This window comes from Tachyglossus aculeatus, chromosome 23 (genome assembly GCF_015852505.1).
Source record: "Tachyglossus aculeatus isolate mTacAcu1 chromosome 23, mTacAcu1.pri, whole genome shotgun sequence".
NCBI lineage: Eukaryota > Metazoa > Chordata > Mammalia > Monotremata > Tachyglossidae > Tachyglossus > Tachyglossus aculeatus.
Window position 1 is genome coordinate 39,858,188 of NC_052088.1, and position 25,347 is coordinate 39,883,534.

Consider the following 25,347-nt stretch of genomic DNA (forward strand, 5'->3'; position numbering starts at 1 on the left):
CCACCACCTTGCTGCCTCCCACCTCCCCTCGCTACTCTCCTTCTTCAACCAAGCCCGCACACTTCGCTCCTCTAGGAACCTGCTCCTGTCCCTAACTCTCGCCATGATGTCCACACCCACGTCCTGCCTCTGGCCTGGAACCCCCTCCCTCCTCAAATCCTACAGACAATTACTCTCCCCTACTTCAAAGCCTTATTGAAGACACATCTCCTCCAAGAGGCCTTCCCAGACTAGGACCCCCGCCCCCTTTCCTCTTCTCCCACTTCCTTCTGTGTCACCCTGACTTGCTCCCTTTATTCTTCCCCCTTCCCAGCCCCTCAGCACTGTATGTGTAACTTATCTGTACTGATGTCTGTCTCCCCTTTATAGACTGTAAGCTCGTTGTGGGCAGGGAATGTGTCTGTTTATTGCTGCATGGTACTTTCCCAAGAGCACACAGAGCTCAATAAATATGATTGAATGAATAAATGGACACTCCCTATCCTGCATTCTGGCCAAACGCATAGGTAAAATGGGTGTCGTGCGGGCAAAACTGAATGTGGGTGGAGGGAGCGTGTTCACACCGAAGTTGCTGGTCAGTTGCTTCCTTTGTCCAGTGAGGGTCAAACAAGGGGAAGTGCCCTTTTATTGAGGCAGGAGTGCCCTGGGCTGTACTGCTAAGAAAGGTCCTTGGATAAAATCCCTGATGTGGGTTCCCAGGGAGAACCCTCCCTCCCTTCCACCCTCCCCTCAGAAGTCTACCTCCCTGGGAAGCGTGGGGGCAGGGAGCTGGGCTCCATGATCCCTACAAGGCCTTCCCAACTCTATCATTCTGCGACTCGCCGGCTCTAACAGTGCTTTCTGCTAAACAGTCAGCCAACTCAGTCCCTTGACAATGAACCATCTTCATTCGACAGTGCTGCATAAGCACCTATACGGTGCAGAACACTCCACGAAGCACTTGAAAGAGACTTAGATACGAAAAACATGGTCCCTGCCCTCAAGGAATTTACGATCTGATGAGAACAGAGACTAAAACAACCAGGAGAAACACGAACAGACTTGACGTTTACACAACACACAAAAGACACTACAGGAATGATTACTGTCCCCAAGACGGAAGGCTCCTCTGCTGGACTGTAAGATCCTTGAGGGCAGGGATCAAGTCTAACTCTATTGTACTATCCCAAGTGCTTAGAACACATTTCTGTAACCGTTGGGGCTTAATAAATCTCATTGATTGGCTGGTTGGTTGAGGATTCGGGGTCGTCGACTCCCAGAAACTGCTTTTCAGATAGAATGGACGCACTGGGAAGGTGGCCGAGGGAGCGGGACCCATTGAGAAGGAGCGTGGCTTAGTGGAAAGAGAACAGGCTTGGGAGTCAGAGGTCGTGGGTTCTAATCCCTACTCTGCCACTTGTCAGCCTGTGTGACTTTGGGCAAGTCACTTAACTTCTCTGTGCCTCAGTTAACCTCATCTGTAAAATGGGGATCAAGACTGTGAGCCCCAAGTGGGATAACCTGATAACCTCGTATCTATACTAGCGCTTAGACCAGTGTCTGACACATAGTAAGCGCTTTACAAATACCGTTATTATTATTATTATTTTCTCCCCTCTATTCAGACAGCGGACAAAAAGGATGTAATCATGGAGACGGCTTTCCGAGATCTAAACCCCACCACCTGATAGCTATTTGAGAAATTTCACCCGCATCAAGCAGGGCCATTCGATGTTTCATCCCAACAAAGATATTTTGAGAAATACCTGAGCCTCGGTTTAAGGCTGGGTTTTCGCTCCCTGTCCTCTCCTGAGAGCAGGGGAATGGACATGTTGGTGCCAAGACTCATCCCTGCCCTGGCCGCGCCACTTGTTGCAGGGGCGTGCGACTCAGCCATGGCTTTCTTTAGAGAAGACAAAGGAACAAGAAAATAGGAAAACAAATCGTCCCCCAAAAGCTTAGAGTAAACAAGCTGCAATTACTTTTTGCAAATACTTTAGCAAAATTCCATTTTGCTAACAAGAATTAAAAGCACATAATTTTCTTTTCTCTGGAGGGCAACTTAATGACAGGTCCTTGAACTTAATTCTGTAGCAATTTTGCTAAAAATACTGATGGAAGAAATATCACATATAAAAAGAAAGGGAATCACTGAACATTTTCATGAAAGAAGACAACAGCCCCTACTCATCTCAATACAGCTGAATAGGCCAACAGCCAGAGAACCGCAGGTTTGAAAAGCAGGAAAATTGAACTTCTCGACTCATAACTAACGTCAACCAGATCGTAACACGAAGCATTCATCAGCGGACAGCAAAGATTCGGGGAGCCCTAGAAATATCGGCACTAAATATTAAAGGCTTAGAATAGAATAGGACCACTTTTTTTCCCAAACATAATTGAAGCTTCTGGTTGCACACTGAGAAACCTTTCACTTGCTCAAATGGATGCTGCTCCCAAACCTAAATGCCCTCCTCCTGCCCGGCTCCATTAAAGAACCAGGAAAAAAACCTACCCTGCAGCTTGCCCACAAGGTCCCTCTCTCCTTCCAGAAATCATTGTTCTCTCATTCTCTGGGAGGCCCACCCCACAGCACTTACATACATTTCTGTAATTTACTTATTTGTACTGATGTCCGTCTTCCCCACTTAAGACTGTAAACTTCTCGTGGGCAGGGAACATGTCTGTTTATTGTTGTATTGTACTCTCCCAAGTGCTTAGTACAGTGTTCTACACACGGTAAGCACTCGGTAAATACGACTGAATGAATGAATAAATCCCATCTCGCCCAGCAGCCTGATTACAAATTATTTATTTATATTAATGCCTGTCTCCCTTCTAGACTGTTGAGGATTGGGAACAGGTCTGCCAACTCTGTTGGATTATACACCCCACAGCACTTAGAACAGTGCTCTGCATATAGTAAACACTCAGTGAATATAGTAAACGCTCAGTGCACACCACTGGTTGATGAGCGGAGACTCCTTCAAGGGTGCGGCGTCATTCAGCCCCCTATTCTTGAAGATGGGGAGTGCCTTCCAACCTGCACGTTGTGTGGCTTACTGCTTCTCATCCAAGCGATGGAAGATCATCTTTAGCTAAGCACCCGGAGAGCAGTCTGGAGCCTGATATCTTCAGTCCCGTGGGCCCTGAGCCTGCGCGACCCTGCTCACCCAAGCATCGCCCGTCACCGGGCCGCATGTGGTGAGCATGGAGAGAGAACTGGCAAGCAGCCGGGAAGAAGGGCAGGGACAAAACAGCAGAACCAGGGTTGGTGATCAGTCACCCTTCTCCAAGGACCGGGAGATATCCGAGGGTCGGACAGGATGGAGACAGAGAGGACACCCTGCTGTCTCCCATCTGGGTGATCGGAGATCCTCTAGACTGTAAGCTCATTGTGTGCAGGGAATACGCCTGTTATATTGTTATCCTGTACTCTCCCAAGTGGTTAGTACAGTGCTCTGCACACAAAAAGTGCTCAATAAATATGACTGATGGGGGGCACTGGATGGAAAAGAAGAGACATTTATATTCTGTGTGGGTAGTTAACTCTCCGGACAAAATGGGTCTCAATTAGCCCATCTTGGGAAGTGGTGACTGGAGTGCCTTCAGGAGCTCTGCAGAGGCAGCTGCTAATTGCTTGTGGGGTGAAAGAGAGGCCTTTTCCCCACTCCGCGGACGTGATTAAATCACGTTGAGACTTAGCACATTTTGTAAGAACCCAAATCCAATCATCTCTAGGAAATAAGATCCCCAGAGATTCCACAAATCTCCCCAAAGACCAGCTACACTCCAGAAATGCTTCCTTAAATCGGGACATAATCCCTCCGGCTGCCCTGTGAACCCAATTACCTGTACTACTCCAGGTAAAAAGGAGCCCATCGTGTCCCGCTCGTCGGACTCGAACCCTAATCTCCGCCTGACACACACTTGGACACTCACAGTGGTGGGTCACACATGCCTGCTCCACCGGACTGCTGTTCTTTGGCTTCTAGTTGCAACAATTCCATTTCACATTTCCATAAATTCCGTTTGTTTTTTCTCTTGTGATGGTGAAGCTCCTAGTAGGGAGTGAATGTGTCTACCGTCTCATTTGAATTGTATTCTCCCAAGTGCTTAGTATATGTGCTGCACACCCTAAGAGCTCAATAAATACCACCGATTGATCTTAACTGCTTGAAGAGAAACTAGTGTCAGCCCAAATCCAGGCTGGGCAGGTGGAATGGAAGCCAATCCTCACTGTGGAGGGCAGGCAAAACAGCCAGTAAGAATCAATCAATCGATCGCATTTATTGAGCGCTTACTGTGTGCGGAGCACTGTACTAAGCGCTTGGGAAGTACAAGTTGGCAACATAAGAATGCCACGGGGTCAATGCTGGGAGCCAAAGTCAGCCTGCTGCTGCCCAGACCCAGTGCCCCAGGGCTGAAACTGGAATGGCACTTAGGACCCAGAGGGGTAAGGGGTTGTTCGCCCCAGGTGCCAAGGACAGGCAAGTAAAGAGAGAAGTTAAGAGAAGAGAGCAGTTAAGAGAAGGAGCGTGGCTCAGTGGAAAGAGCCCGGGCTTTGGAGTCAGAGGTCATGGGTTCAAATCCCAGCTCCACCATTTGTCAGCTGTGTGACTTTGGGCAAGTCACTTCACTTCTCTGGGCTTCAGTTACCTCATCTGTAAAATGGGGATTAAGACTGTGGGACAACCCGATTACCTTGTAACCTCCCCAGCGCTTAGAACAGTGCTTTGCACATAGTAAGCGCTTAATAAATGCTATAAAAAAAACATAGCTTCAGGGAACATTAGTCATCATCTAGGGAAGCAGCGTGGCCTAGAGGAAAGAGCACGGGCCCTGGAGCCAGAAAACCTGGGCTCTAATCCTGGTTCTGCAACTTGCCTGCTGTGTGGGCTTGGGCAATTCACTTAATTTCTGTTTCCTTAACTGTCAAATAATAATAATAATAATGATGATGGCATTTATTAAACACTTACTATGTGCAAAGCACTGTTCTAAGTGCTGGGGAGGTTACAATAATAATAACAATAATAATAATGATGGCATTTATTAAGCACTTACTATGTGCAAAGCACTGTTCTAAGCGCTGGGGAGGTTACAATAATAATAATAATAATAACAATGGTATTTATTAAGTGCTTACTATGTGCAAAGCACTGTTCTAAGCGCTGGGGGAGATACAAGGTGATTTAGGTTGTCCCACGGGGGGCTCACAGTCTTAATCCCCATTTTACAGATGAGGTAACTGAGGCACAGAGAAGTGACGTGACTTGCCCAAAGTCACACAGCTGACAATTGGCAGAGCCGGGATTCGAACCCATGACCTCTGACTCCAAAGCCTGGGCTCTTTCCACTGAGCCACGCTCTAATGGAGATTCAATATCTGTTCTCCCTCCTACTTAAACTCTAAGCCCCATGTGGGACAGGGACTGTGGCTGACTTGCTTATCTTGTATATACCACAGCCCTTAGTAAAGTGCTTGATATAAATTAAGCATTTAACAAATACCACTCCCAGCGGACCAGGAAACCCACACTTTTGTACGCATCCAGATCAGAAAAGGAATCCTTGAGAGGAGGCATTCCAAACACACAGACATAGTGGCCCGGCCTCCGTGGGTGTCCGCAAATATTACTGAAAAAAAGTCTCTTAAATTCAGTACAGATGGGGTGTGGAAAGCACTGTACCCAAGAGGGAAACGGTGAGAGATCCCTCAGCTCAGAGCAATGGAATCAAAATTGCAAAACTGCAAAATCCCTCCGGCTGCCCTGTGAATCCAATTACCTGTACTGCTCTAAGTAAAAAGGAGCCCATCGTGTCCCGCTTGTCGGACTCGAACCCTAATCTCCGCCTGACACACACTTGGACACTAACAGTGGTGGGTCACACACGGAAGCCAAACTGAGGCAGAAAGCAGTTACAGAGGAGAAACTGGACAAAGCAGCCAGGAAGATCAATCAGTAATCCCTTGTCACGGGAAGGCAGTCATCAGTCCCCCAACCCAACCGCTCACCGCTGACTTCTGTCTACCTTCCTCCCCCACATTCCCTCCTCTGCCCTATCCCAAACATGGATTGAAATCCCAACCATGCCCTAGTCATAATAATAATAAGAAGAAGAATTATGGCCAGCACACTTCTAAGTGCTGGGGTAGATACAAGTTAATTAGGTCGGACACAGTCCCTATCCCACAGGGAGCTCACACTCTTATCCTCATTTTACAGATGAGGTAACTGAGGCACACAGTGTGACTTGCCCGAGGTCCCACAGCAGACATGTGGTGAATCTGGAATCAGGTTTTTCTGATTCCCATGCCTGCGCTCTACTCCCACTCCTACAGAACCATTTTGGGACAGGGGGGTGTTTCAGAGTCTGGGGCAGTCACCCCAGCCCAGAAAATCAGTGCAGGGCCAGTGGACTGCATGGGCCACTGACCCAAACTGGTCCAGCCTCACACAAACCTAAAACCAGGCCCTGCAATCCCTGGACTCTGTTTGAGTGGGCTAGGCAGGGGCAGGCTGCAAAACCGCCAAGGATTTTCAAGGAGAGCGAGAGTGAGAGAGCGAGAGACAGAATTAAAAACACCCCCAGGGAAACGGAGAGAAAAGGATTTCCTAGACCATCCATTTTCTGCATTCTAGCCCCATTTTTTTAATATGAAAAAAGAACGCAGGGGAAAGCCGAATTTTTAAAAACTGAGGCTGCAGGGGAAGCTACAGGATGCAGATGTATGCTCAATCCTGGACCGGGACACGGAGAGGTGGTGAGCGTCTCCTGGTCCTCCCAGGGCTGCGCTTAGCCCTCGAGGAGTGGACACAGCCCCCAATCGATCAATCAATCGTATTTATTGAGCACTTACTATGTGCAGAGCACTGTACTAAGCGCTTGGGAAGTACAAATTGGCAACATATAGAGACAGTCCCTACCCAACAGTGGGCTCACAGTCTAAAAGACTGACCCCCAAGGGGTCAGCATGGCTCGGCCTGGCACACTGGAGTCTGCGCCTTTTCAAACTAGGCTGGAGGTGAACTGCCAGGAGAAACCCGTGCCCCAGTTCCCATGGGCAACCCTCCATGTTTGGAAATTTGGCCCGGACGCAGTCACTGAGAAGAGGTGGGATGGGGATGAGTGGGAGGCTCCACCCTTTAGGAAGTGGGGCTGGGTGGATCGGAGGGATCCTTCCCCCTGAGCAAGGGCCAAGCACATGGCCCCAGGCCAGCAACAGCACGTCCTGCTATTGCCACGGTCACCCAGTTTGGCTTTGATCGGCTATCCCTTCCCTCTTATCCTGCCCTGGGACCACCCTACCGGAGCGAGGGACTCATTATCCCCCCAGACCCAAGGAGGCCTCGCTGGAAAACCATGAATCTGGCAGGTATCGACTCACTGCCTCCTGGAAGCAAGCTGATAGACAATGCTGTTTGCCCAGGACCCCAGTGGGCCATCAATCGCAGAATCCAGGGGTCAATCAATCAATCAATCGTATTTATTGAGCGCTCACTGTGTGCAGAGCACTGTACTAAGCGCTTGGGAAGTACAAGTTGGCAACATAAGCAGGGTCCTGCCTTGCCCGCCACTCTGGGGAGAGAAATGTCCGAGGCGAAGCAGCCAGGCCCAAAGGACCACTGGGAGGGGGGTGGGGGGCTTTGGCACACCCAAGCTGAAGCAGTGGGGTTTACTGAGTGCCCACTGCATGGCAGGCACTGTACTGAGCTCCCTCCTACTTTAGACTGTGAGCCCGAGGTAGGTCAGGGACCCTGTTGGACTTGATCCCTTCAAAGCCCTACTGAGAGCTCACCTCCTCCAGACTGAGCCCCCTCCTTCCTCTCCCCTTCCCCCCATCCCCCCCACCTTATCTCCTTCCCCTCCCCACAGCACCTGTATATATGTATGTGTGTACGTACTTATTACTCTATTTTATTTGTACATATTTATTCTATTTATTTTATTTTGTTAATACGTTTTGTTTTGTTCTCTGTCTCCCCCTTCTATACTGTGAGCCCGCTGTTGGGTAGGGACCATCTCTACATGTTGCCAACTAGGACTTCCCAAGCTCCACCACTTGTCAGCTGTGTGACTTTGGGCAAGTCACTTCACTTCTCTGGGCCTCAGTTCCCTCATCTGTAAAATGGGGATGAAGACGGTGAGCACCCCGTGGGACAACCTGATTACCTTGTATCTACCCCAGCGCTTAGAACAGTGCTTTGCACATAGCGCTTAACAAATACCAACACTACTACTACTCTGCACACAGTAAGTGCTCAATAAATACGATTGAATGAATGACTGAATGAATGATCATCTTACATCCACCCCAGGTCTGAGCAGTGTGTTTGGCACACAGTGTTTAAAAAAATGCCCTTTCTCCCCAGTCCCCTCAAAAAAAAAAGTGATGCATTCCCGGCCCACAAGGAGCTTGTGATTCACCCCCAGAGACCCCTTCCCCTGCCCCAACCCTACCCCTAACCCATCATAATAATAATAATGATAATAATAATAATAATAGCATTTATTAAGCTCTTACTATGTGCAAAGCACTGTTCTAAGCACCGGGGAGGTTACAAGGTGATCAGGTTGTCCCACAGGGATGCTCACAGTCTTAATCCCCATTTTATAGATGAGGGAACTGAGGCACAGGGAAGTTAAGTGACTTGCCCAAAGTCTCACAGCTTGCAATTGGTGGAGCCAGGATTTGAACCCATGACCTCTGACTCCAAAGCCCGGGCTCTTTCCACTGAGCCACGCTGCTTCTCTTCCAATTGCTATGGGAACTCAAAGGAACAACCCAGTCTCTTTCAGAAATGCAGACCTGTCTTCTAGACTGTGAGCCCATTAGGTAAGGACTGTATCTGTTGCCAAATGGTACTTTCCAAGTGCTTAGTACAGTGCTCTGCACACAGTAAGCGCTCAATAAATACGAAGGAATAAATGAATGCGTGCTCCCAGTGAAATCCAGAAAGTTCTCTGACTAGTTTTTCTTTCAACAGAACCACTCGTCTTAAATGTGGTAATTACACTGGAATCACTCCTCACAAAAAATAATTCCCCTTGTTCACAGTAGTTCCTGGGGACCAAGAGAAAATTAATTCCCATACCAACCTCGTTGTTACGACCCACTATTTAGTTGCTTCAATTATATTGAAAAATCCAGACAATATGAAACACAAAATTGCGATGAGTTGTTTTTCCTTATGAAATCTGGAATTGCCAAGTAAACAGAGGGGTGTGACATTTTCCAAATTTACTTCTACGGTGTCAGTGAAAAATGTCTCCCCAGGGCCCTGGAGTCCTCAGCTACAACTCCATCTGCGCCAGTCCAGAGAGCAGGGTTTGTTTTTGCCGACCGGAACAGGGCGGGGGCAAAGCCACTTCCAAAACAGAACTCCTCATCTTCCCTCCCAAGCCCCAACCTTCCCATAACTTTCCTAACACTGTAGACAAGACCATCGCCCTCCGTCTTGCAAGCCTCTAACCTTGGCATCAACCTCAACTCATCTCTCATTCAACCCACATATTCAATCTGTCCCTCATCTGGAAAATGGGGATTGAGACGGTGAGCCTCACGTGGGACAGGGACTGAGTCCAACCAGTTTTGCTTGTACCTTCCGCATCATCATCATCATCAATTGCATTTATTGAGCGCTTACTATGTGCAGAGCACTGTACTAAGCGCTTGGGAAGTACAAATTGGCAACATATAGAGACAGTCCCTACCCAACAGTGGGCTCACAGTACAGTGCTTGGCACATAGTAAGCGCTTAACAAATACCACAATTATTATCTCTTAGACCGTGAGCCCGTTGTTGGGTAGGGATTGTCTCTGTCGCCGGACTGTACTTTCCAAGCGCTTAATACAGTGCTCTGCACACAGTAAGCGCTCAGTAAATATGATTGAATGAATCTGTCGATAAATCCTGTCTGTTCTACCTCAACAGCTCTAGAATCAGCCCTTTCCTCTCCATCCAAACCCCTACTGCATTGATCCAAGAACTTACTCGCCGCCTTGACTGATTACTGACCTTGACTACTGTTTCTCCTCCCTCCACTCTTTACATCACTCTGCTGACCAGATCATTTTTCTAAAAAACATTCAGACCATATCTCTCCATGCCTCAAAAGCCTCCGATCGTTGCCCACCCACCTCCGCATGAAACAGAATCGCTTCATCATTGCCTTTAAGCCACTCAACCAATCAATGATATTTACTGAGCATTTTACTGTGTACGGAGCACTGTAACTAAACGCTTGAGAGACTACAATACAACAGAATTTTACACATAGTCCCTGCACACATGGAGCACACAATCTAAAAGGGGATGCAGATGGGAAAATAAATTACAGATAAGTACTTAAATGCTGTGGGGCTGAGGGTGGGGTGAATATCAGTTGCTTAAACGATATAGATCCAAGAGCACAGCGACCCAGAAGGGAGAGGGAGAAGGAGAAATGAGGGCTTAGTGAGGGAAGGTCTCTTGGAGGAGATGCAACTTTATCATCATCATCATCATCATCAATCGTATTTATTGAGGGCTTACTATGTGCAGAGCACTGTACTAAGCGCTTGGAAAGTACAAATTGGCAACATATAGAGACAGTCCCTACCCAACAGTGGGCTCACAGTCTAAAAGGGGGAGACAGAGAACAAAACCAAACATACTAACAAAATAAAATAAATAGAATAGATATGTACAAATAAAATAAATAAATAAATAGTGTAAAAAATATGTACAAACATATATACATATATACAGGTGCTGTGGGGAAGGGAAGGAGTAAGGCTTTGAACTTTAACTTTAGTAAGGCTTTGAAGATGGAGAGAGTGGTGATCTGTCATATATAGTTGGGGGGGTGGGAGGGCAGAGAGAGAGTGGAGGGGGAGTAATATAGGAAGGGGCGAGCTGAAAAAGTGGTTTAAGACCGTCGGCAAGGTATTTCTGTTTGATGCGGAGATGGATGAGCAACCACTGGAAGTTCTTGAGGGAGACGTGGACTGATGTTTCTTTTAGACAAGTGATCTGGGCAACAGAGTGCAGTAAGGACTGGAGTGGGGAAAGACAGGAAGCAGGGAGGTCAGCAAGGAGGCTGATGCATTAGTCAAGGAGGGACACAATAAGTGCTTGGATTAATTCAGTAGCAGTTTGAATGGAAAGGGCAGGTTTTAGCAAGGCTGTGAATGCTGAACCGACAGAATCGGCTGACACATTGAACACGTGGGCTGAATGAGAGAGATGAGAAGATAGAGCTAAGGTTACAGGCCTGAGACAAGGAGGACGGTGGTGTTGTTTACAGTTATTGGAAAGTTATGGGGAGGATAAGGTTCCAGTGGGAACATGAGGAATTCTGTTTTGGCTCCTCTGCGGCTAATCTCCTCATTGTGCCTCATTCTCGCCAGTCCCGCCGTCGACCCCTGGTCCACGTCCTTCCCCTGGCCTGGAATGCCTTCCTCCACTCATCCTCCAAACTAGCTCTCTTTCTCCCTTCAAAGCCCTACTGAGAGCTCACCTCCTCCAGGAGAGGCCTTGCCAAACTGAGCCCCCTTTTTCCTCTTCTCCTCCCCTCCCCATTGCCCCCCTCCCTCCCTCCTTCCCCTCCCCACAGCACTTGTATATATTTATGCAGATTTATTACTTTATTTTACTTACACATATTTACTACTCTATCTTATTAATGATATGCATATAGCTATAATTCTATTTATTCTGACGGTTTTGACACCTGTCTACTTGTTTCATTTTGTTGTCTGTCTCCCCCTTCTAGACTGAGAGCCCATTGTTGGGTAGGGACCATCTCTATATGTTGCCGACTTGTACTTCCCAGGTGCTTAGTACAGTGCTCTGCACACAGTAAGCGCTCAATAAATACGACTGAATGAATGAATGAATGAATATGTTTAGTTTGACATACCGGCAGGACATCTAAGTGGAGATGTCCTGAAGGCAGGAGGAAATAGGTCAGAGAAGGAGAGGCAGATTTGGGAACCATTCACAAAAGAGATGGTAACTGAGCTGTGGGAGCGAATCAATCAATCAATGGTATTTATTGAGTGCTTACTATGTGCAGAGCACTGTACGAAGCGCCTGGGGGGAGTCTTCTACACTGTGAGCCCGCTGTTGGGTAGGGACCGTCTCTATATGTTGCCAACTTGTACTTCCCATGCCGCCAGGATCCCCTTTACAAAAACAGCACGGGCTGCACCCGAAGGCCGGGCTGCAGCCTGCTGGACCAGCACGGGTGGCAACCACCTCAGACCCACCATCACCGCCGTCCCCCGTAAAGCCATCCCTCTCGGGGGTCTGCTAATTCTGTAAGCAGCAAACCCGCCGATCCCCCACCCCTAGCCCAACCTCCCCAGCGAACGCCTGGCACTCCCCAGCAGAATTTGCCAGTTCAACCTGGGCCGCAGCCCACTTCAGGACAGCTCAGCACCCGGGAACGGTCCTGTGGCAGTAGCATACTGCCCAGTGGGAGAGGGGAGGGAGGAGGGGGATGGAGAAGGGAGGGGAAGGGAGGGAGAAGCAAGCAAAAATAAGGTCTGTGGCATCAGGTTCTTCCTCTTACCATAATTCTAAACCATCTTCCAGGAGATAAACATGTGGAGGCAGGGACACATCAGTACTCAGCTGAATAACTGGGAGCAGGAAGGGGTACAGGTTCTTGCTGTCTGCTCCTAAACCCTACAGGAAGTATAAATAAAACTTAACATAAGACAATCAAAAAAAAAAAAAAAAGAGAAAGAAAGAAACAAAATCCTAAAGCCCCATAAACCAATAAAACGTACCAAATAAAATCTGCCTGGAAGCCAAGAAGATATAATATTTTACACTTCCTTTGGGCCGATCCAAGTTCCCTTGGGCCCAGGGAGACTTTTTTTCCCCGCATATTGGTTGGGGTGAATACTAACAGAGCAGCTCACCAGTCTATCCCATGGTTTAGCATAGTGCTTGTCCCCTAGTTAGGGCTTCATCATCAATCGTATTTGAGCACTTACTGTGTGCAGAGCACTGTACTAAGCGCTTGTAGGCCTGTAGGCTTCAGAAACACAATAACGTGAAAGAGGAACAATGGATGCTGAACCCTCATTAGGGTAGTGACCACGAGCGGTGGTTGGCTGGTGGAGGGACACTGGAGGAGTTTTGAGCCATTAAGAGCTTTCCCTTTGGGTTTCCCTAGCCTCTCCATCTCCTTCTGGAGCTCTTGGACCCCAAGTACCACCCAAGGCCGGTCCCTTGCAGGAGTGGAGGATGGAAGAAAGTGGGAGAGGAGCAAGGAGCCCTTTGATCCGGAAACTCAACCGTGGCCTAGACGTGATCCCACTATGGTCCTGCTCTGCTCTAAGAGCCAGGAAGTTTCAGGGGTTTTGAGTATTTTAAGTCTGCTGTATTTTTTTGGGCTGAAGCTCAACTCCCGGCACCAGGGACAGACACCAGTTCAGCAGACTGACTCAACACAGGCTCAAGATGTGCTTTGGGGAGTCCCACCGGGGGAAATGGGCAGAGAGAGCTCGTCGCCTCAGACACCACTGCACTCGAAAGCCCAGAGCTGGGATCGCCACACTAGAGACATTGGGCAGCTCGTCTTTCCCAATCTCACCCCGTCACCAACATCCCATCCAGGAAGAGACTGGGAACAGCCCTTCTCCGCCCCCGCCCCACCACCTCCCGGGTTTCCTCTGAAGGGACGGGCAGGGCCGGCTATGTTTTAAAAGGATTCGTGGCTCACCCATGGGGCACGGGCTAGGTGGCATTTTCCTAGCAGAATGGGGCCACTTGAGCAGAGGGAGAAACGATCGGCACGGAGTTCAGGGAGCAGCCCGGACAGCCCACACACATGCCCCAACAGGATCAGTCCACTGTACTTCCCAAGCGCTTAGTACAGTGCTCTGCACACAGTAAGCGCTCAATAAATAGGATTGATTGATTGATTAATCTTGAGTAAGTCACTTAACTTCTCTGTGCCTCAGTCACCTCATCTGTAAAATGGGGATTAAGACCGTGAGCCCTATATTAGACAGGGCTGTGCCCAACCTGATTCCCGGTACCTACCAGAATGCTTACATATGTATTCTATTTATTTTATTTTGTTAATACGCTTGGTTTTGTTCTCAGTCTCCCTTTATAGACTGTGAGCCCACTGTTGGGCAGGGACTGTCTCTAGATGTTGCCAACTTGTACTTCCCAAGCGCTTAGTACAGTGCTCTGCACACAGTAAGCGTTCAATAAATATGATTGATTGATTGATTGATTGGGGACCTCGGAGCGAATGTTCCTTTCAACTGACTGCCCGGTGACCCAACTTGGGTTGCAAAGGAAGCTGTGCGGGAGAAACACCACCACCTAAAACGCTCATTCTCTCATCTCCCTCCCCAACCATGAGGGAGGTCTAGAAGGCCTAAGGTTTGTCCTGAACCCACCCGGTTCAAAGTTCCTTGACCTTCTCTTTCTTCATCCCTCCAAAATGGTTCCCTCCAACCCTTCTGATGTGGAAGGAGGACTGGCAGTCTCCTCAGGACATGTGTTTGCTAGAATTCACTTTAATTTAACCAAGCTAAAATTATCTTCATTTCTCCCTAGGGCTTCGCGAGATGAAAGCAACGTTCGGAAATCTGAGTTACACCAATCTTCTTCAGCAACGGCCAACACGACCTAAAATTAGAGCACTGAGGACTAGAATAGGAAAGATGAAACACAATTTGGATATAACTGTGAAGAGCGGACGATGGCCGTGTCGACCCCAAAGTGGCTCAATGAGGACGGGGTGGCAGGTTTGGAGAGACACAATTACTCTACACCAAGACTCTCGCTGTCCCACCGGCCTCAGGCAGAAAGGAAGCCGCGATGAGATCTCTCTGTGACAGAACCATCCCCCCTCAGAGGCCAGCCAATTCTGCTGCCCTTTTGCTTGGCTGATCTTACTTTTCCTTCAAAATTCTGGATCACGGCTCTTTTCCTCATGAGTTTGTGTGTCAAGCTCCAGATAGCTCACCTTGCCATGCCTAACTGCTTAATCATCCTAGGTGACTCCTCTGAGAGCCCAACTTCAGGCCCATCAGAAGCCTGGCCCAGGCCTGAACTGCCAAGCTGCAAGGCAGCCACTGAACAGACTTTCCTCGTCCTCCAGTGTGGTTGTAGGACCCGGGTTCCCCTGCCCTCTGAGCCACTTTTGAAATCCTGAGAGGCAGAGGCATACTTGCCCAGGCCCGAACCACCCCAAAGTCTGGTGGCACCAAGGCAGGGCCAGGAGAAAGAGAGGATGACGTTGAGCGGGGCATGCTGATCTATGCTTGCTTACCCCTAACACCGGCAGTCTGTGGGAAAGTCTGGAGAAGAGGGGTGGATAAGGCATTGGTCACCCCCAGGCTGCCCTTAAGATGCCCCAAGAATGTGGAGTCTGACATGCCAGCGGGATCCTCTGCAGGGCCTGGGCAGCAGCATTGGTGCCAACAGTCTGCCCTGACTAATCAATCAATCATACTGCATGGCAAAATTTGAATCGCAAGTGCCCGTGGCCACGGCTCGGCGGCCTGACCTCCTCACTGGTCAGCCACTTCCTCTGTTTTATTCTCTGTCTCCGTCTTTTAGACTGCGAGCCCACTGTTGGGTAGGGACTGTCTCTAGATGTTGCCAACTTGTACTTCCCAAGCGCTTAGTACAGTGCCCCTTCTGAGGGGGGACGGTTCCGTCACCGAGAGATCTCATCGCGGCTCCCTTTCTGCCTGAGGCCGGTGGGACAGCGAGAGTCTTGGTGTAGAGTAACTGTGTCTCTCCAAACCTGCCACCCCGTCCTCACTGAGCCACTTTGGGGTCGACACGGCCATCGTCCGCTCTTCACAGTTATATCCAAATTGTGTTTCATCTTTCCTATTCTAGTGCTCAGTGCTCTAATTTTAGGTCGTGTTGGCTGTTGCTGAAGACGATTGGTCTAACTCAGATTTCTGAATGTTTTCGTCTCGTGAAGCCCTAGGGAGAAATGAAGATAAGTACAGTACAATTGATTGATTGACTCCACAAGTCTCAGGGCAGCCCGCAGGGCACTGACCTACTGGCTTCCAAGAGGTAATGTGATGTGAAGTTGGGAATACGCGCTCCCGTAGCACATTCCCACCGATCATGGGGGGCGTCTCCTTTTCCTCAGAAACCCAGTGCTCACTGAGCCCAAAAGACACCACGCCGAGCCGAATTGACCCTTCTGGGCTCCCAGTCAGGGAGATACTCTGGCCCGGCAGGCCCCTATGGCTTCCCCGCTGGAAATCCCAAACAAGTTTTGATCCAGACCACATCCGGAGTGTACACTGCAGGACGCTGAGTGACTCACAGGGAAAGGGAGAAAGCTACTTGGACTACCCCCAGCCCAGCTGACCTTCCCATCACTGGTGATCACACCACTTCCCTCACAAACCCACAACCATGGCATTGCCCTTGACTCATCGCTCCATTTCAACGCGCACAATCAGTTACCAAATCTTGTCGGCTCACTCTTCACAACTCCAGAAACCATCCCTTCCTCTCCAACTCAACTTCCACCACTTTGGTCCAAATAATAACAATAGCAATAAATAATAATTATAATATTTCTTAAGTGCTTACGTTGTGCCCGGCACCGTACTGAGCGCTGGGTAGATACAATCAAATTGTGTTGGACACAGTACCTGTCCCACATGGGGTTCATAGTCTCAATCCCCATTTTAGAGAAGCAGCGTGGCTCAGTGGAAAGAGCCCGGGCTTTGGAGTCAGAGGTCAGGGGTTCGAATCCCGGCTCCGCCACATGTCTGCTGTGTGACCTTGGGCAAGTCACTTAACTTCTCTGGGCCCTCAGTTACCTCATCTGCAAAATGGGGATTAAGACTGGGAGCCCCCTGTGGGACAACCTGATCCCCTTGTAACCTCCCCAGCGCTTAGAACAGTGCTTTGCACATAGTAAGCGCTTAATAAATGCCATCATTATTATTATGATTACTAGATGAGGTAACAGAGGCACAAAGAAGTAAAGTGACTTGCCCAAGGTCACAAAGCAGACAAGTAGTGCAGTGTGGCTCAGTGGAAATAGCCTGGGCTTTGAAGTCAAAGGTCATGGGTTCAAATCCCAGCTCTGCCAATTGTCACTGTGTGACTTTGGGCAAGTCACTTAACTTCTCTGTGCCTCAGTTCCCTCATCTGTAAAATGGGGATTAAGACTGTAAGCCCCCCGTGGGACAACCTGATCACCTTGTAACCTCCCTAGCGCTTCGAACAGTGCTTTGCACATAGTAAGCGCTTAACAAATGCCACCATTATTATTAAGTAGTGGAGTCGACATTAGAACCCATGACTTTCTGAGTCCCAGGCCTGATTTTTTTTGTCTCCACTACTGCATTAGCTTCCTTCCTCTTGGCTTCCAGCTTCTCCCCTCTCCAGGCCGTATCATTTTTCAGAAAACGTGGTTCTGCGCATTTCTCAGAAACCTCCACTGGTTGCCCATTCCTCTCCACCTCGAGCAGAAACTCTTCACCACTGGCTTTAAGGCGATCAGCTCTCTCCCAGCTATTTATCCTCATTCCCCTTCCACTACAATCAATCTACACATTTCTCCACCAGGCAGCCTTCCCTGATTCAACTCTCATCACCGAGTCTTTACCCCCTAAGTACTCTTGTACAAACTGTTATACTTGGCTGTGTGCCCTGCCTGAAATTTATTTTACTGTCCATCTCCCCAGCTGGACTGTAAGCTCCTTGAGGTCAGGAAAAGTGTTTAGTCTACCGTACTCTCTCAAGCACTTCAAAGCCCGACTGAGAGCTCACCTCCTCCAGGAGGCCTTCCCAGACTGAACGCCCTCCTTCCTTCCCCCCCCACCTTACCTCCTTCCCCTCCCAACACCTGTATATATGTTTGTACAGATTTATTACTCTATTTTATTTGTACATATTTATACTATTTCTTTTATTTTGTTAAAATGTTTTGTTTTGTTGTCTGTCTCCCCCTTCTAGACTGTGAGCCCGCTGTTGGGTAGGGACCGTCTCTCTCTGTTGCCAACTTGTACTTCCCAAGCTCTTAGTAATAATAATAATAATTGGCATTTGTTAAGCACTTACTATGTGCAAAGCACTGTTCTAAGCGCTGGGGAGGATACAGGGTGATCAGGTTGTCCCACGTGGGGCTCACAGTCTTAATCCCCATTTTTACAGATGAGGTAACTGAGGCCCAGAGAAGTTAAGTGACTTGCCCAAGATCACACAGCAGACATGTGGCGGAGCGGAATTCGAACCCATGACCTCTGACTCCAAAGCCCGTGCTCTTTCCACTGAGCCACACTGCTTTTAGTACAGTGCTCTGCACACAGTAAGCGTTCAATAAATACGACTCAATGAATGAATAAAAAGCGCTTAGTACAGTGCTCTGCGGACAGCAATCACTCAATATATCCTCACTAGAGCCTACTCCAGCCAACTGTTCCTCCGGAAAGCCGGAAGCACCTGTCTGCAGCGCCTGGGAAAAAGGATCCAGTTTGGGCTGGGTCTGTCCTGATTCTCCCAGGATCCCAGGATCCTCTCTCCCACAGTCCTGTAGGAGTCAGATTCTCATCCTGACTCCTTTCTCCCTGTACTGGTGTCTCTCCCAGTACAGGGAGAAAGGAGTCAGAATGAGAACGCTCAGCGGGAATCTGTTCTCTTCTTGTAGGCCTTCCCAAGCGAAGCAGCGTGGCTCGATGGAAAGAGCGCGGGCTTTGGAGTCAGAGGTCATGGGTTCAAATCCCGGCTCCGCCAATTGTCAGCTGGGTGACTTTGGGCGAGTCACTTCACTTCTCTGGGCCTCGGTTACCTCATCTGTAAAATGGGGATTAAGATTGTGAGCTCCCCATGGGACAACCTGATCACTTTGTAACCTCCCCAGCGCTTAGAACAGTGCTTTGCACATAGTAAGCGCTTGACAAATGCCATCATTATTATTATTATTAAGTGCCCACTGCACACTCCATACCGGCAGGTACGTTTCTTGTGCTGACTGCTTCCTCCCATCTGCAATCCCCATGCCTCAAGAATCAATCAATCAGTCAATCGTATTTATTGAGCGCTTACTGTGGGCAGAGCACTGTACTAAGCGCTTGGGAAGTACAAGTTGGCAACATATAGAGATAGTCCCTACCCAACAGTGGGCTCACAGTCTAAAAGACATGGATTCAGCCTACTAATCTTACCCTACGCCCCCAAGCACTTGGTACAGCGCTCTATGGTAGGGATGAAGTCTGTTTGCCCCTGATTGAGTCATGCATTTGCTGCCTGCCCCCTCAACCGGTGTCAATCCAAAAGACTGATCCCATATTTGCAACTGGTGGAATGAGGGTGAGAAAGGTACAACGAAGAATCCCACAACACAGAGTTGGAGTCTTCGGAAGAGAAAAGAGAGGACCACCTGCCCCTCCAGCTCCCTGGCCCGTCAGAAACCCCACCGGTCACATCCCTTCGACGGAACTGCCTGCTCGGCATCCGTTTGGAGCCGGCAGCGGGCGTGCCGTTCCCGGGCCGTCAGACCTTCTGCTATCTACCAGACTGACGTGACCTCATTGTTCCCAAGTCCAACAGACTCCACCGTTCAGCCATGGATAAGGATCCCTCTTGAACTGACTGATATTTTCAACTCAGACCCCTCTGCCAGGAAGAATTCCCACAGGCTTCTCCCCGACTGGGTGAAGAAAGGCTTCCTCGTGTTCGTTTCGAACCTGACCCCTTCAAGCTCCACAGGTAACCCCCATCCCAGAGCTAGGAAGCGGGGCCCTAGGGGCTTGGAGAATGACCCCTCCAAGCCACCACTACTCAAATTCACCCCCGGTCAAATGCTCCATCCTTTGCGTGAGTGTGCTGAGTTTGGCTTCTCTGCGTGTCGGTGTGCATGCGATGGCTTTTCTCAAAACCTGATTCCCGGAGCTGGGTTTGCTGTTTGCACTCAGGAATGGAAGTAGCGGTTGAGCTCCGGCTACAGGGTGCTCTTTTGGGAACCCCTCTGTGGTCGCTTGTCAACTCCCCTGCCGAACACCCATCTTAGGGAGAGAACAACAGGACTGTCTTCTTTTAGGCTGCAGGCATGGTCTGGGGCTTGCTTTTTCCTTTTGAGTACTTTTTACCCTCAGGCCCAGGACAGGGGAGATGGCTGCAGCTGTTACACTTCAAAAGAGTAGAAAAGGGAAAGAGAGAATGCTCCCAATAAATCAGAAAGGGAAATCTCCATGGCGGGGTAGAGGAGACGACTAGAACCTGGAAAATCCGCTAGAGGAAGTGGTGTGGATCATTTGAACCGTTTCTCCGTCCTCCTGGGCGGCTTCCCAAACTGCTTGCCTTCCCGCCAGCCAGCACTGAACAAACAGCCAGTAAAGCTTCACCGGGCAACTAGGCTCCGCAGACACCGTTCAACGCACGGTGAGGGTCGGGAGGCTAACTTTCGGAAATGGAGATCTGTTTACAGACTCCAGGAAAATCCACTGATTTGGAGGAATTTAAAGCTTGCTGCCACGAGTGGAGAGAGGAAAGACTGTGCCTCAAACTCTATGGAGAAACCTCCAGCTGGGAAACTGCTTTCACTTCTCCAGAAACCCTGAGCTCCTCGTCTCCCAGGAGTGGGTATACATCACAGATCCCTAAGGTTCCGCCCACCTCTCTCCCGGGAGTGCTGTCAGACACTGCCTCAACCTCCGCCCACAGCCGACACATGGTTTAAATCCATCCCCCAAAGGAATGAGTCCCAGAGACTTAATTTAAGATTGCCTTCTGAGGAATAATCCCCTGTAAATTCCTTTTAATTAAAACCTCCATCCACCAGTGAGGACGTACTAACGGACTGACAGGCGGAGGGATCGTATGTCAGTAAAACCCATATTTTGTTGCTCTCCACGCCAGCCACCTCAAATGCACAGAGAAGCTCAGTACTTTGAGCCAGCAGGCTTTCTGACCCCTTGTGCCCCTGGAGGCCTCAATAATAATAATAATAATAATAATGGCATTTATTAAGCACTTACTATGTGCAAAGCACCGTTCTAAGCGCTGGGGAGGTTACAAGGTGATCAGGTTGTCCCTCGGGGGGCTCACAGTCTTAATCCCCATTTTACAGATGAGGTAACTGAGGCACAGAGAAGTGAAGTGACTCGCCCAAAGTCACACAGCCGACAATTGGCGGAGCCGGGATTTGAACCCATGACCTCTGACTCCCAAGCCCGTGCTCTTTCCACTGAGCCATGCTGCTTCTCTTAACCCACACTGGGCAGTAGAGGCTTCACTCCTGAAATGTAAATCTGGATGCATATCTCCCACTGTTCACAGCAAGAACACCTTTGCAGCTGACACCTTCACTGGAAGGAATCTGATAAGCCCCTAGGCTATAAAGAGTGCTTCCACGGAATTAAAGATTCCCAGGGAAAAGGCCCCATAAACTGACTGGAGGCATGGGGGGGGCGGGAGGAATCAATGAGAGAGGGCAGAAGAGAAGTGGGGGTGGCAAGGAGGGATGACAGCCCAGGGCTCTCCTCGGGCACGGCTCGGGGCTGGCTGTCCACCCCCTGGAGGGGTGACTGCCCGTTGAGCTGTTCACAGGCTCCCAAGCTCCATTTGGGGTTGTAACTGGGGCAGATTGTAGGCCCACCCCCGTGGGGCCTTGGGGTCAGGGCCCGTCCTGTCCTGCTCCAACTGTGCTCAGAAAAGGAAACGGGCAGAAGTGCTCTAGGCTCTCCAAACTGGTGGGATGGCATTGCAGCACCAAACTTTGGCATGCTCCCCATCCTCCCAGGACAGTGCTCCACTATAATCCATACAATGACATGAATGAGCCACCAGGAAAGGGAGCTGGGAAATGCAGACCTGGAAACACAGACCCCAGGGAGCGGCTGGGGGAGCCCCTGTTGTGGAGGGGGATGGTGGAAGACAATGAAGATGAAACCTTCTAGACTGTGAGCCCACTGTTGGGTAGGGACCATCTCTATATGTTGCCAACTTGTACTTTCCAAGCGCTTAGTACAGTGCTCTGCACACAGTAAGCACTCAGTAAATACGATTGATTGATTGATGAAGATGGAGGAGGGAACTGGGTCCAGGCTGAGCTCCGAGTCATCAGGCAAGAAGAGCGATGGATGGACAGAGTTGTCTCTCCCTGATTTGTGGGTGCTCAGTTAGCTTGTTTTGCCCCAAACCACGATGAGTGACCGCTCAGCACCAGCCCCTCATCCACCAAACGGCCATCTACTTCTTCCACCTCACATGACTTAGGACATCCCTCAGAGCAGGCGGGAAAGATTATAAGCTATCCATCTGTTTGCAGTTTCCCATCTCGGGGACTGCACTCCCTAAGAACGTGTTCCCAGACTTCTCCTGGAAGGAATATCGACAGGTAGTTGAAAGGCTGAGTCTGGGAAGGGACTCATTTGAGGCCTAGAGAAGCTCTGACAAGCACGGACACGGCTTGGCCGAGTCTCACCACACCAGGTAGGTGCAGCATCCGAGGCCGGAGGGGGTAGAATTGACAAAAAGCGGACAACGTCCCTTCACTCCCCCTTCTAGACTGTGAGCACGCTGTTGGGTAGGGACCGTCTCTATATGTTGCCAACTTGTACTTCCCAAGCGCTTAGTACAGTGCTCTGCACACAGTAAGCGCTCAATAAATACGATTGATTGATTGATTCACTCCAAGGGTGGCCGGCAAGCGGAGTCCATTAACCCCAGAAACCATGAGGGTGAGAATCAGCCTTTCGTCCAAGAAGATGTTGGACCAATTCTTGCTTAGTGGTAGGTCAGGAAAACAGAGTCACTAGAGGATCCACCCCTAAACCGACAGCTGGGTGCTTATTTTTGGCAGGGGGAGGGTGGTTTGGCTCGAGAGATGGTAAGAGCAGTAAAGGAATCTTTCGAATCCCCCACAAGGAACTATGAAAGCACTTGGGAAGAAACAGTGGAAGCCCAAGACACATTCTCTACCCACAAGGGGCTTCCATTCTAAAGGAATCTTTGCAATTCCCTGCAAAGGGAACCTGTTGTGGTGTTGTAAGTGTGCGTGCGGCGGGGAAGGGAGATGGGGTTGGGCAAGGGTGGGAGTGGCTGCTGCAGCTGGGGCTCTCACACAGGTGGTAGATTTGGGGGGCATGAAAGTAGTGTGGAAGAAGCAGGAGGCTGGGTACACAGGAGGCACGCTGCGGGCATACACACCAGGCATTCACTGTGGGCACTCGGCAAACCCCAGTTCTGGAACGAATGAATCAGCCACCCGAGAGGGGTGTTGGGTAAAAAGAATCCGTATATAAATTATATCTGAAATGCTTTCCCAGTAAAGAACTAGTCACTCCGGACAACCTCTTCCTTTTTCATTCAGTTATTTTAGAATTTGGTATTTCTAGAAGCTGTAGGATTAACCGTCATCTTAATAAGAGAGAATAAACTCATTCACTTTTGGCTGGTCTCTCCTGGTTGTTTAGAGGGAGGAGGGGAGAGACACGATCAACTCCGATGACCCGAAAGCGATGGAACTTGCCCACAGAAGCAGGTGATGAGCTGCCTTCAAAAGCCACTAACCCAATCTGTCCCCCACAGTTCTGGGCCCCAAACTGCCAATAATAATAATACTAATACTAATACTACTACTACTACTACTAATAATAATAATAATGGTATTTGTTAAGCGCTTACTATGTGCCAAGCACTGTTCTAAGCACTGGGGCAGATACAAGGTGATCAGGTTAACCCACGTGGGGCTCACAGTCTTCATCCCAATTTTACTGATGAGAGAACTGAAGCAAGGGGAAGTTAAGGGACTTCCCCAAGGTCCCACAGCAGGCAAGTGGCGGAGCAGGGATTAGAACCCATGACCTCTGATTCCCAAGCCTGGGCTTTTTCCACTAAGCCACGCTGCTTCTCCAAATACAAAATGCTGCATCAACAGAAACTCTCCCGCAATGGTGGCGACCCACCGAGCCCTTTCCCCGCCCGGCAAAAATCAGAGCAGCTCCCACCTCTTGATCAATCAATCAATCAATCAGTCGTGTTTATTGAGCGCTGTGTGCAGAGCACTGTACTAAGCGCTTGGGAAGTACAAGTTGGCAACATATAGAGACAGTCCCTACTGTCTGAGCGCTGGGGGCTGGCGGAGGGAGGGAGTAGGAGGGGGCGGGACTGTGTGGAAGAGGTGAGGGATTTACCTGGACCAGATGAATGAGGGTGGTCAGGATGGCACACCTCAGCATGTTATGCTCCTCGCTTTGCTTCCACAGCAGGGGCAAGTACTGAACCAGGCAGCCTACGTAGGGCCGAATCTGCGTCAAAGGCAAAAACAGAAAAGGAATCATCATCATCATCATCATCATCAATCGTATTTATTGAGCGCTTACTGTGCGCACAGCACTGTACTAAGCGCTTGGGAAGTCCAAGTTGGCAACATATAGAGACAGTCCCTACCCAACAGTGGGCTCACAGTCTAAAAGGGGGAGACGGAGAACAAAACCAAACATACTAACAAAATAAAATAAATAGAATAGAATCCCAACTTGTTAGGCGGTGGGCGACCCAGCTGGGGACTACTGACAACTCGAAGTCGTTGAAGGAACCTTCTTCCTTTCTAAAGCCCCATGGTAGGTGGCACCTTTAGGACCCTGCCACTTGGGAAAGAATTTTTAACACAATTGGAAAAGGACAGTAACCGATACGATTGCCCCGAGGTGCATCCATCAGGGTTGGGGAAAGACACGTCCAATGTGAAAAACAGAACACAGACCACAGAAACCTTTCAGATTTTGGTGACCCCTGCCCGGGGGTCACGTTGTTGCCAACTTGTACTTCCGAAGTGCTTAGTACAGTGCCCTGCACACAGTGAGCGCTCAATAAATACGATTGATTGATTGACAAAGGAAGATGGGAGAATCTTAAATCGGGTGGGATTGAATCTTCAGAGGGCTGTGTGAAAAGGGGGCTTACAAAGGCTGGGTCGCCCAAGCCTGGGCCCGGGGCATCAACCCTGCTCGACTCCCATCGGGGATGGAGCAAGCATGCAATTCCCAGGTGCTTCCTGCCTGCCCTGACCAGCCACATCACCGGGGAGAAGTCTTGGGTTCTTGAAGGGTCGCGTAGCCCTAAGGCCACGCGTGGTAGAAACAGGGACTGGAAATGTTTACGGCCAAGACCCTCCCCCGGGACCTCCAGCAGCCAGCCGAGGCTCTGGGACACCTTCTGGAGGAGGCGGGACAGGGGCAGGAGGCAACAGGGAGTCGGGGTGGAGCGGCAATGCAGAGGGTCAGAAACTCAGGTGCCCGAATGGGCCCCAACGTGGGCCTCTTCAGAGAGAGAGACTCCAGGGGAAGGTGGAAGAGCGGTTGCAAACCAGCCCCAGTGGGTTTCCAGCTGACCTGCCCGCCTGGAACTACGAGAA

General features: G+C 49.6%; 1 protein-coding gene across 1 annotated transcript in view; it reads right to left on the reverse strand.

Annotated features, from left to right (window-relative positions):
• The window catches only part of IPO11 (importin 11), a 178,806-nt gene that overhangs the window by 80,845 nt on the left and 72,614 nt on the right, over positions 1–25,347 (reverse strand). The window contains exons 20-21 of the mRNA XM_038765718.1: positions 24,125–24,238; positions 12,544–12,659 (exon numbers count right to left, since the gene is read on the reverse strand). Coding sequence (XP_038621646.1) covers positions 12,544–12,659; positions 24,125–24,238 — 230 coding nt within the window. The remainder of the gene's footprint in view (positions 1–12,543; positions 12,660–24,124; positions 24,239–25,347) is intronic.